Here is a 12207-nt window from a genome sequence, read left to right as displayed (position 1 = left end):
ATTTTCTTTTTAAGTGTTAATTAAATTACATGAAAAAGTATATAGAACCTAATGAAATTTAGAATTAATTATAACAGGTCAAACCTCAAATATTAGTGGCAATCCATTACATAAATTACTCTTTCCCCTCTGTTGTTATTTTTATCATGAGTTATGAAAGTAAATGACAAACAACCATTAAATTTATCTACCTCTTGAAGTAGTTTTAGTATGTTGACCTCTAACTTTTAATCCCCAGAAATGTCTAATACCTCTATGAGATCTAATTTTTTTTAATCTTTCTAAATCATCTCTTAATTTACTTTCTAAATTATTTGCTAAAACATGATAATTTTTTCCATCAACTTGATCTTTTTGTCTATTTAAAAACCATGAAGGAATTTTATAATTTGTTGGATTTTGCATAATTGTAACAATTCTTTCTAATTCTTCTTGAGTTAATTCTCCTGCTCTTTTATTTAAATCAACATCTGCTTTTTTACAAACTAAATTTGAATATCTTCTTCCTACTCCTCTAATTTTAGTAAGAGCATACATGATTTTAATTCTACCATCAATGTTGGTATTTAATAAACTAAAATATTTGTTAGTATGAGGTTCATATACATCTGAGCTAAAAAGGAGTTTGTATGGTTTTTTTATTGACATCTTGGTGAGAGTTTTGTTTTAAACTTTGATAGTATATGATCGTGAATCTTTGTAGATGGATTCATATTTAAAATATCTAACCAGTTGGTTCGATCACTATAACTCCTAGATGATTCATTGATTTTAATGTTGAATTATTTGATCCTCAATATATCAATACTCTGTTATCCATGTGGTAGGTCTCTCAAGTAATAAGATTTATTCAATCCGATCATCTTGTTCCATCTTCGAATTTGTTTCAATAATAACCCCTTTGCTCCACTCTTTTCTCTTCTTTCTGTTTTCAATGAACATACCGTAAAATGTGTTGGAATGAACCTTGTTCTTGAACAACTAATGGCATGTTGGATATTGGTTGTTTATTGATATATGATTGATTGAAAATCTATGTAAATATTTCTTTCAAAAATTCACTTTTTTTCGTTAGTACTATTTTTTACTATTGAAAGAAGCGTACATACAAAATTTTTCAGTAAGAGAGAGAGAACAGATTTTGTGACACAAAAAAGTAGTATACTAAGTTAGTATAAGCCTATTGGTAGCGTTTAACTACAGGGCTTTAACCCTAAGGTATCAAATACTGAAACAATTAACGTCTCATAGTCGAGTATGTCTAAGTACGTCTTACCTAAGCTTTATCATCAAATATGCTATGTCATTACTTACTATTTACAAAACCTAGAAATCGTCAATTCGGGGTCTTAAACACTATATTCACTAATAAACCATTCCAATGCTGGTTTTTCAATAAATACTCTATTAGCTTTTAATAAATCTCTAACTTCAACTTGATCTTGTATCAAGACTTTCCCTTTAACTTTAGCAATAGCTTTAGCTTTCTCTCTTTTACTTAATTTTGATAATTCTTTATCATTTAAAAAGAATTTTTTTAAACTTTGTTGTAAGTTATCTCTTTTATCAGTAGTTATAAATAATAAATTTAAATTATTTAAATTATGTGATGATACAAAAGATTGAGTTATTTCAACATTATTTTGTTTAAAATCACATTCATTTTTTACCACTATTAAATTTCCATTTTTATATAATGATATAAAAGCAGTTTGAATAGCTTTATTATAAATTTTTTTAGGTAAATCAGTACTCCAATCATGATATCCCTTTATAGCATGAGCTTTTATTTCATTATCCATATGAGGAGAATTTGCATCACCTAATCTTGCTCTACCTGAACCCTTTTGTGGACGTAATTTTCGATTAGAATATGGTGAATCAGATTTTGTTATAACATAATTTGATCCAACTCTTGAATTATCTGCTTCATATACTACTGTACTCCATAATAAATCTCTTCTTATTGGTTGATCTGTATTAAAAAATTGATAAGGTAATGGAATAAATGTTTGAGGTTCAAGATTTGGGAATGTACGAAGTTGTGCTAATGTATATTTTGGTGGTTGTGATATGTGTAGTTTATTAGATGAATTTGTTATTGTTGTGGGTATGGTTGAGATTGGTTGTGATATTATCGGAGTAGCTTCTGTAGCTAGTCTTCGTATCGACTGCCTGAACATTATAGAGCTCATGTTTTTATAATTAAATTTGATTTAAATTGAATTGGTCTTCTTCGATTTAGGTTAATTGATTTTTTCAACTCGGTTGATAATATTTGGATTCGAATGTCGTAAATTTTGTAACATTTTCCTCACGACAGCGAAACATCATAATTTTAAATCTCTATATTTCAAAATTGTTCATTTTTTTCACACATGATAATCGCTGAGATTAATGGGAATTCACAGTTTTTTTGCTCGAATCAACTAAGAGAATCATGTTCAGTTTAATATTTTATCTATTCATAAATGTTTGAATGAATATTCAGTTGTTGCAGAAAGTAGAATCGATCCAATTAAACATGACTTCTCCTTGGAAATCTGAATTTGGTCATAGCCATTTGAAGACTTTATAAGACTTTTAGTGTTTATGATCAATAATCAAACAGCGCAACCCGGGGTCAGGAACTTCAAAGGAGACAGAACGGGAAGTAGGCGAGACTTAATGATCAGACCAGTCCTATTTCATTATAGCATGCAAATCAAAACACGGTGGTATACAATTATTAGCTGCTTTTACGGCTAAGAGATCAAAAAACAGTCACAGCAATGAAAAAACAAGGAAAGTATGGTTTTTTAGTATGTAATAATGGAGCTCCAAATTAGTATGAAACATTTAAGATTAATTTATGAATTTCCTGGTGTCATTAATCATCAAAAAGAAAGTTTGGTTACAGTTCTGTTGGATGATTATATCAGAAAGGCGCTAACTGAGTTTGATATAATCATTCACTTGAACTGTAATCAGACTTACCTTTTAGCAAGCAGAAGTTACTGTTTCAGTGGTATATTGAGCAACATTAATCTGTTTCGTGATCTTTCCACAAAATTGATACTTCATCTAAACCACCTGCACAATTTAATTTGAAAATCCAAATTTCAAAAGTTGATGGAAGACAATTGGAACCATACCTATTGGCCAACAACCCACAAGATACTAAACAGTGTATTACACAACATTAGGATAGTTTTCTTAACTCAGTTTTGAAAAATGACAAATCAGTTAATATAGATATCTGAATTGACTTCTCATTTCGCTTAAACCATTTTGAAGAAGAATACTTAATTGCATGATTCAGACTTACCAAAAAAGGTAAGTACCCAAAACGAAGTCATTTGGTTAGTTTGATCCGTGCGATTCAGTATTCTTTTTCTCTATGGTTTAGGTCTCTTATTTAAACATTAGAAACTTTACTAAATTAAAAACACAGTAAATATTATCAACCATGTCATGCGTCAGTATGTCTATTCTACGAACTATCTGAACCAAGTGGAACCTGAGATACGTGTTATTATCATTGGGAATCCAAATCAGTTTTAAGTAGAAGATTGTCTCCTTAGATTAAAGAGAAGATTCAATAATTTAAATTCATTAACCATTTCATTTCATATATTAAAAATAAAAATTCATTACATCTAAACATCATCTTTAATTTCATTATTGTCTTTCTTTGTATCATTATCTTTATTCGGAGACCTACTATCTCTCTGTGGTTCTTCTTCATCATCATCATCACTACCACCTATTATAAAATCATCTAATGGTACATAATTACCAACTTTATTACTATTATTATTTTTCCCACTCAATTTATTAAATGCCTTTGTAAAGATCCCATCATCATCATAATTTTTTAAATCTTCTTCTTCTTCAAAACTATCTAATTGATCTGCCCATTGTACATTTTTTTTCTTGTTGCGGGATGTTTTTTTGATAATTGATGATGGTCTTGATTTATATGATGAATATAATATATATATACCCCATATTACTATTATTATTACCGCTAATTGTATTAATCTTGTTATTTTATTACTTGTTGGTTCATCATTTTCAATAGTTGATGAATTTGGATCAGTTGTTGTTGAATTTAATTGAGTTGAGTTTTCTATTGTTGTAGATTCAATGGAGGATGATTCTTCGGTATTTGAAGATGTTGCTGTGTCTGATGATTCTGGTTTGTTCTCCTCTACTGGTGTCTCTTCTACACCTTTAGCTTTAACACCTAATGGATAAGTTCTAATTTCATTATTTTTTACATCATAGTTTCCAGTTATAATATCAATTAAAGCTCTTGAAACATCAGGTAAATCATAAGGTACCATATGACTTGAATTATAAATATTTATAAATGTTAAATTACTTTCACTTAAATAATAACCTACATTTGAATCATCATGAATCCAATTTAATTTTGCTGTATCATTTAAAAACCCTTTCTGATCTTGCCATTTTAATTTTGATAAATAAGATAATACACCTTGGGTATTACATATAATATCATTATCTCCATTAAATAATATTATTGGTAAATGTTTTGTTAGTTCAGGTAATAAATGAATAGAAGGGAATGAACGTCTTGCATTAAAATTTCTTCCAACTCTTCCATTACATTCACGCCATGTTTTCAATTGTTTTAAATTTAAATCATGTTTTATATCATTATCATTTAAAAATGGATTAACATATTTTAATTCCATTGGCCAATTCATTCCACAAGAAGGCCATGAATCTCTTAATGTATAATCATACATATTTATACATTGTTGATCATTTCCTACTGATTTATCAAGTGTATATTCTAATAATTTAGTTAAAATATTTTCACAAACTGATGAATCTATTTCAATTGGATTTATTTCTTTATCATTAAAATGTGAATCTACTTTATCAACAATTCTTTGACATTCTTCTTGCTTTTTTAAAAGATTAAGAATTTTAGGATGAGTTTTATCAATTAATCCTCTTTCTAAAAAAAATGGTAAATAAGCTAAACTTTGTTCATTTGGTGAAACCCAACCATTACCAATTAATAAACCTTTGAGTTTATATTCTTTTTGATCACTACCTAAATTTTTGTTTCTCTTTATTATCGCAGTAGCAATATATGGAATATATTGACCAGCATAACTTTCTCCTGCAAAATAAATATCATTATTTAATTCATCTGGAAATAATTCATAATATTTTTCCATAAACCTCAAGAAATAAAATGCCATTACATCTAAATCATGTATAAAAGAATCTTGATTTGTATAACTAAAACCAGTACCAGCAGGTTGATCAACATAAATTATATCACCACTTTTATGCCAAGTTCCATTATTTAATATAATTTGTTTATCTTTATTAATTCTAAATGGTCCTGTTTCTAATAATGCTCCATCCATTGATGAACATCCTGGTCCACCATTTAACCAAAATATTGTTTTTTTTATGGTATTATCTGATTTTTTTGAATCTACAAATTTCCAAAAAAAATAATTAGTGTTATTTTCAGGAAATAATTCTAATTGTCCTGAATACATTATTGGTTTATAATCATCATCAATTTCGGATAATCCAGGTAAATTTGTAACTAAATATTTCTTTGTTGGATCTGAGTTTGAACCTTCTTTTGGAGGTGCTGCCAGTATTGATGTAATGAAAATGCAAGTAAATAAATATATTACGTTTATGAAGTGCATGGTGGAATGTGTGATTTGAAAAATTATACCATAAATTTAGGAATAGTGAAGTGAAGTGGAGTAGATGTTGTTGTTGTTGATAATTCGGGTATCTAAAAAAACAGTCGGTTAAATGATTTGTAGATGGATGATGAATGACTATGGATGATTATGAACTCCTATGATTTGTGATATACACTCCAATAGTAAGTACAATGACGATGGGTTGATGGAGTAATCGTTGGTTGTAAAATTAATTATTTAAGTTGTTGATAATATTTTATATTACTTAACAAAGTAATCATTTGTAAAAGCTTAATTTTAAAAGTATTATTATTAAGTAAGAGACTAAGTAGGCTTATCATGTTAATATATATATATTTCAAATGCTACCAACCTAAATGACTCAAAATAGTCAAATTGACACTTAAATCAATGTCAGGTCATACTCCTTAATTTTGACATAAATAAATAAGTGACTTCACTTCACTGAATTTAATTTATTTAAACCAAATTGCATTTTAAATTATCAAATTAATTTAGTTCATAACTTACGAACTTGTACATCAATTCGGAAATATCTATAATTAGCATCATCTACCGACACCACTACTTCCTTAAAAGTGAATCTAATAGAGGTACAAGGAGATTCAAAAGTCCATGAACAAAAATTGTATAAAAAAACGAAACCTATTTTTATTAACCTAATACCCACAAAAATCTATAAACTATAAACTACCAAATAAAATACTAATCAAAACAACTCCAAAAATTAATGAAAATTGTTGTATAAAAAATGATTTATCTTTATTATTACCAGCACTTAATAAATTTAATTTAATAGCATTTGAAGTACTATTAATAGATCTAGTAATAGAACTAGATTGACTTGAACCTGAATTTGAATTTGAATTTGATCTACTATTTGAATTACTTTCATCTGAAGTTTGACCTGTTGTTAAAGTATTTGCTTCCCATGCTGTTTGAGTACCTGTAAATCCCCATTGGTTGAAACTAATTGATCCTGTGCCTGATGGTTGAGTTTGTTGAAGTGATGCAATTGTTGATGTTTTTGCTATAGTTTGTTGTGATTGTTGTGAATTGACTCTGGTGGTTGCAGTAGATTCAATAGTCGTACTTGGAGTCCACCAAACAGTAGTTGATCCAGTTTGTTGACTTTGAGTTTGAGCTTGAGTTTGTGATTGTTGAGTTTGTTGAGTTTGTTGTTGTGAATTATTTTCTGTACGTTGTTGACTATTAGTATTTTGAGTATTAATTAAAACAAGACTTTGACCTTGATTATTAGTTGTGACAGTGTTTATAGTATTTGTTGGATTTTGAGTAGTCACAGCTGTATTTGTAGCTTGAGCATTTGTTGTTTGAGTAGTTGCAGCAGTCGTAGTTTGTCCTCTTGTTGATTCTTCATTATTATTATTATTATTTCCAGAATTATTATTTGAACTTCCATCTAATCCACCTAAATTATCAGCAGCATTAACAATTGTTAAAATTGATAATATTAAAGTTATTTTTAAATTCATTATCATTTTTCAGGTTGTATGATTATTTTATAAATTTGATTGATCTTGATTAATTGCGAAGTAAAATTGAATGATGTTAGATTCCTAACCTGTAAATTTGATGTGATTGAAAAGAATAAAAAGAGATAGACCAAATTTATGGAAAAAAATAAGGGATCAATAAGGGTTTATATATTGACAAATTGACATATTATAGATCAAAATTCAATGATTTAAATCAAATCAACCAGCCATGTTCCATTTAGTGTTTCATGTTTTTTGATTTTGTGCCATATTTTTTCCTTGAGGTTACACAAAATCAGAAAATTCATAAAAATTGAAACATTAAACAACCAGCAAAAATATAAATCATCTACGTCATTAGAAATAGAGAAATTTTGAGTCTTATATCAGATGAACTAATAGTATATTAAACTAAACAATTAACTAAATCCCAACAATGAGAAACAGCAATTTCATCAATATCATCACCACAATTTTCAAATTCATTTATAATTTTTTCTAATTTTAAAACAATTAAACTTATATATTTTTCATTTGATAAACCATGATCAAATTTACTTAATGATTGTTTTAAACTTATATAATCATCAGCATCATCATTATCATCAATCTCTTGCTCATCTTCATCTTCAAATTCAATTGGAGAAGTTGAACGAACTAATCCATAAGCAATAGATATACAATGTTTTAAATTATTTGATGAATTTTGTTGAATGGATTTATATAAATTTTCTAATATTATTATTTCTGTTGATCTTTTTATATAATAAGGATCTCTTGATGGTGATAATGGTGGTAATAATGGTATATCTAAATAAAAAATTGAATTTGATTCATTTGATTCTGTATGTGTGATATCTTGTGGTTGTGCTTGTTGTTGTTGTTGTTGTTGATGTGGTTCAATTAATTCTAGATTTGTAGTTATTGTATTTGTTATTGATTTAGAATTATGATTAATCGTATAATTTAATATTGGTAAATTTTCTAAATTTTTATTTCGTATTATTTGATTTATTTTTAAATTAATCATTATATTTTTATTAGTTGATGCAGTCATATTCTTTATGATTATTGAATGATTTGATGAATTAAGTGATGTAATTATACCATTATTTTCAATTGATGATATACTAATTCCCTCAATTGTATTTAATTCAATTTTTAAATTTGGTATTATTACATTTTGTAAATTTTTTAATATTGTATTAATTGAATTTAATGCATTTTCATAATTATCAAATCTTATAATTGATTCATTACCAAATTGAAATGAATTTAGTTTATTAATTGAATTTAATGCATTAATATGTTTACCAATTCTTAAAACACCTATTGATATATTTTCAATTTCTTCAATTTTTAATTCTTCAATTTTATCATCTTTATAATTACCACAATTTAAAATTAAACATTTATTAATAACTGATTCATTTGATAAAAATGGAAATAAAGTCAGTAATTTATCCAAGGCAATTTGAAATTCTTGAGTTGTAGATTTAAAAGAATTAGAAACTATTGAAATTTCATTAATTAAATTTGTCCAACCATCCCAATTTACAGGTATTGATCCAATAAATGTACCATCAATATAGGCATTTCTATTCATATCAACCCCCAAGAATATTATTGATAGAGTATCTATACCTCTTAAATTTTTTAAAGTTTGTTTTATAAAATTTTGAATCCATTTTCGATAATCTTCATTTGTCATTGATGATTTATTATATAATGGAATACATAATATGAAATTTATCAGTAATGGTTTTGGAGGTGGTAACAATTTGGAAATATATAAATTAGATAAATTATCATCATCATTATTAACAGAATTATTAAATCTTATTAAACTTGATGGAATTTCAAATTCTAAAAATTCATTCCAACAAGTACTTGTAAATTGATAAAGATTAGTTGTTGTATCTTTTTGATTTTGAAATAATGAATTTAAAAAATATTCCCATTTTTCAATTATTATTGAATTTGAATGATAAATATATAATTCAGGTAATGAAACTTGACTTAAATTTAAATTCAAAATTTTATTTGTATCTTTTGATAATGAACATAAATCATCTTCTATTGATATCATACCTGCTAAAATATTATTATTATAAAATATTAAATAATTTTGAAATAAATAAATATGAGAATCATCCCATATTTCTCCATTTATACTTATTTGTAATTTATCAAATATTATTAATTCACCTAAATTTGAAGATAATTGTAATGATTGTTTGATATGAGTTGATATTTTAGATTTTAATTGATGTTCAGATAAATTGAAATTTGTTGATGATGATTCTTTATAAATTAATGGTGGTTGAATATTTAATATGTAACTTATTTCATTGTTCTCATTAACTCTTACTGTTTTAGTTTCAGATATACATGAAATTTTTGGTAAATATAACTCTGGATAATTTGTAGTACTTTGTGATTTGATAATTGGTTCTGGTTCCTCTACAAAATCATTTATTGGTGGTTTAGTGAAAATTGGAGTAATTAATGAAGGTGAATTAGTAATTGTAGTTAAAATAGATGAATTATTTGAATTTTGAGGTTCTAAAAATGGATTTTCTTCATCACTTGAAGAAATACTATTGAAACTTTCGTTATTATTATTTAAATTTAAAATATTTTCAATTATTAGCTGATGAATATCATTATCTTTTATTTTTGTAGGATTTGAACAAAGTTCACAAATTGGTAAATTTTTTAAATTTGATTTATCAATTAATAAAGTAAAACAATCTTTATGACATGTATGATTACATGACATTTGTAATATGACTTCCCCTGGTAATGTTAAATTTAATGAATCATTACAAAAACAACACATATTATCATTATAATTTTTGTGGTTTTTTGTTTTGGTGATGGGTGTTGAATTAATTGATGGTAGCATACTTGCTTCTGTTATTACTGTATCTGGTGATGAAAATTGTTGAAACGACATTGATGATGAAGAATTCATAGTTGGAGTTGTGAAACCATAATGATAGTTTGATGTAGTAGCTGATTTGGGAGTGAATATTGGTGAGGAAGTTGAAGAAGAAGGTGATACTGTGACATTTGGAGTTCTTGGAGTCTTTGGAGTTTTTGGAGTTTTTGGTGTTTTTGGTGATATATTGTAACAATCTGTAGTTGATAATGAATTTGATTTTTTAAAAGGTGAAGTTTTTAACTTATTCATTATCGATGATCTTCTTTTAGTAGACATTGTATATATTAATTTGAATGACTATTGAATTGAAATTTGAAATTGAATTGTATAATCAAGTTAAAAATTGAATCATATTTGATTCAACACAAAAGAATCTTGTTACATTATATATTTATTGATAATAGATAATGAAACGAAAATGATTTCTTAATTATTATAATTTAAGTTTTAACAATTATGAAACAATGAAACAGAATTGAAAAGTCAATTTTTTAACCTAATGGTAAGTAAACAGGGTATCAATGTAAGTAGTAAATGAAATTTTTGAAACCATACAAAAATCATTAACATATAAAATTTTGATTACGATGTCAAGCAACTAATTTTGATTTCAAATACTAAACTTGTAAATCCATGAATTAATCATGTAAGTCATCTTATTCTGTTTACGTACCCTTTTTAACATGAATTGCAGGTCTAAATTGAAAAAAATTGATTATTATAATTGAATTATAATTTGCTTTGTGAGATTTTCAAACACAAACACTGAGGAGTAGCTTCTCCTTCTAACATTGTGAATCTGTATCGACTACTTGAATAAGTAATAACTAAACCATTGAGTTAACTTTGAAGTGATGGTTGTATGTTGCTCATTGAATAAACTATTACCAATTTCAATTATTTTCAAAGTGGTTGTAAATTAATGTATTCGATGTACATAATATTTTGATAAGAAAGAAAAAATTAGTGTACAATGTTCAATATGCAAGTAATTAAATTTTATCAAACTATAAAACAATAGATTATTGATTAACATATACAACATATACCCGTAACCCGTGTTTTATACTTCCGTTCCATTCTTTTCATATGATCAATCGAATTTCAAATTGAAAGGAGAGACAATTATAGGCATATCATTACATTAGACACCACTCAAAAGCACAACACGTAACTGTATCAATAAGACTCATTTACAAATATTGAGACATGAATTTATTACAATTTCGAATTGGTTACAAGATCCTTGGTTACAAATTGATCATATCATCACAAAACTTCAAGTGTTAGTTGTTGTAAAGAAGGTAAAAGAAGGAAGAAATCAATTAATATTATATCAGTAAACAACACAACTAATTACTTATGTAATCAAATCTTGATATGAATTATTATACAGTCAAGTCGTAAATTTATAACAACTTTGTAAAAATATTAAACGACATCTACTAAAGAATTTATCTCGAACGAGAATTTAATTTATCACAAAAAAATTTTTTATTTATGACGAAACTGAATAAGAAATAATCCCCAAATTTATTATGAGAGTCGCATAGTTTAGGTCGAGAAAAATAAATTTCACATTTTGGGATAAATTGTTTTAAATTTAGATATTAATTGATAGTAAATGTCGTCATAAATTAGCACTCAATTTAGAGAAAATAAAAAAAATATTTTGGGATAAATTTACGACTTGACTGTAATTGAGAATTAGATAGAAATAATTAATACTAATTTTGACCATCTTACATTTACATCGATAGTATTAATTGAATTTGTGATTGCTTTTGAAGGCCTATGAATTTTTGTCAATCAGAAACTTAATTTATGAAATGATGATGAGATCAAAAAAGTAATTAATTAATCGTATTTATCTAATCAAATTAATCAAAAAGGGATCTAAAAACTCCATGGATTATCAATATTATTAACTTTATATCAGCTATGAAATATGGAAAGTTTAAATTAAAAGTTTTTGTAAATCCTTTAATTAAACTTCACAAATTTCAAGTATAACCTATGCCTTATTGTTTTCAAAGACGTTTCAAAA

At 26.2% G+C, this 12207-nt stretch overlaps 5 protein-coding genes across 5 annotated transcripts; all 5 read right to left on the bottom strand. All coding sequences in view use genetic code 12, as the record gives it.

Moving 5' to 3' along the window:
- Positions 1-183: 183 nt before the first annotated feature.
- On the bottom strand, positions 184-991 carry RPS18 (40S ribosomal protein uS13; the record flags this gene model as incomplete). Its single annotated transcript, XM_051759308.1, has 2 exons — positions 184-574; positions 945-991. 2 exons carry the CDS (start codon positions 989-991, stop codon positions 184-186), a joined length of 438 nt encoding a protein of 145 aa, XP_051612967.1.
- A 358-nt stretch (positions 992-1349) lies between these two features.
- On the bottom strand, positions 1350-2195 carry YML6 (mitochondrial 54S ribosomal protein uL4m; the record flags this gene model as incomplete). The annotated part of the gene is made up of 1 exon (XM_051759306.1): positions 1350-2195. The coding sequence occupies one exon, from the start codon at positions 2193-2195 to the stop codon at positions 1350-1352; it is 846 nt and encodes a 281-aa protein (XP_051612966.1).
- Positions 2196-3638: 1443 nt separating this feature from the next.
- On the bottom strand, positions 3639-5690 carry KGF55_004405 (serine-type carboxypeptidase; the record flags this gene model as incomplete). The annotated part of the gene is made up of 1 exon (XM_051759305.1): positions 3639-5690. One exon carries the CDS (start codon positions 5688-5690, stop codon positions 3639-3641), a length of 2052 nt encoding a protein of 683 aa, XP_051612965.1.
- Positions 5691-6397: 707 nt separating this feature from the next.
- KGF55_004404 (uncharacterized protein) lies at positions 6398-7216 on the bottom strand (the record flags this gene model as incomplete). Its single annotated transcript, XM_051759304.1, has 1 exon — positions 6398-7216. The coding sequence occupies one exon, from the start codon at positions 7214-7216 to the stop codon at positions 6398-6400; it is 819 nt and encodes a 272-aa protein (XP_051612964.1).
- Positions 7217-7619: 403 nt separating this feature from the next.
- On the bottom strand, positions 7620-10436 carry FAR1 (cyclin-dependent protein serine/threonine kinase inhibiting protein; the record flags this gene model as incomplete). The annotated part of the gene is made up of 1 exon (XM_051759303.1): positions 7620-10436. One exon carries the CDS (start codon positions 10434-10436, stop codon positions 7620-7622), a length of 2817 nt encoding a protein of 938 aa, XP_051612963.1.
- Positions 10437-12207: the final 1771 nt, after the last annotated feature.

This window comes from Candida pseudojiufengensis (assembly GCF_024610245.1).
Source record: "Candida pseudojiufengensis strain CBS 10847 chromosome Unknown scaffold14, whole genome shotgun sequence".
Lineage (NCBI taxonomy): Eukaryota > Fungi > Ascomycota > Pichiomycetes > Serinales > Debaryomycetaceae > Lodderomyces > Lodderomyces pseudojiufengensis.
This window is presented reverse-complemented; position numbering and strand designations above follow the sequence as displayed.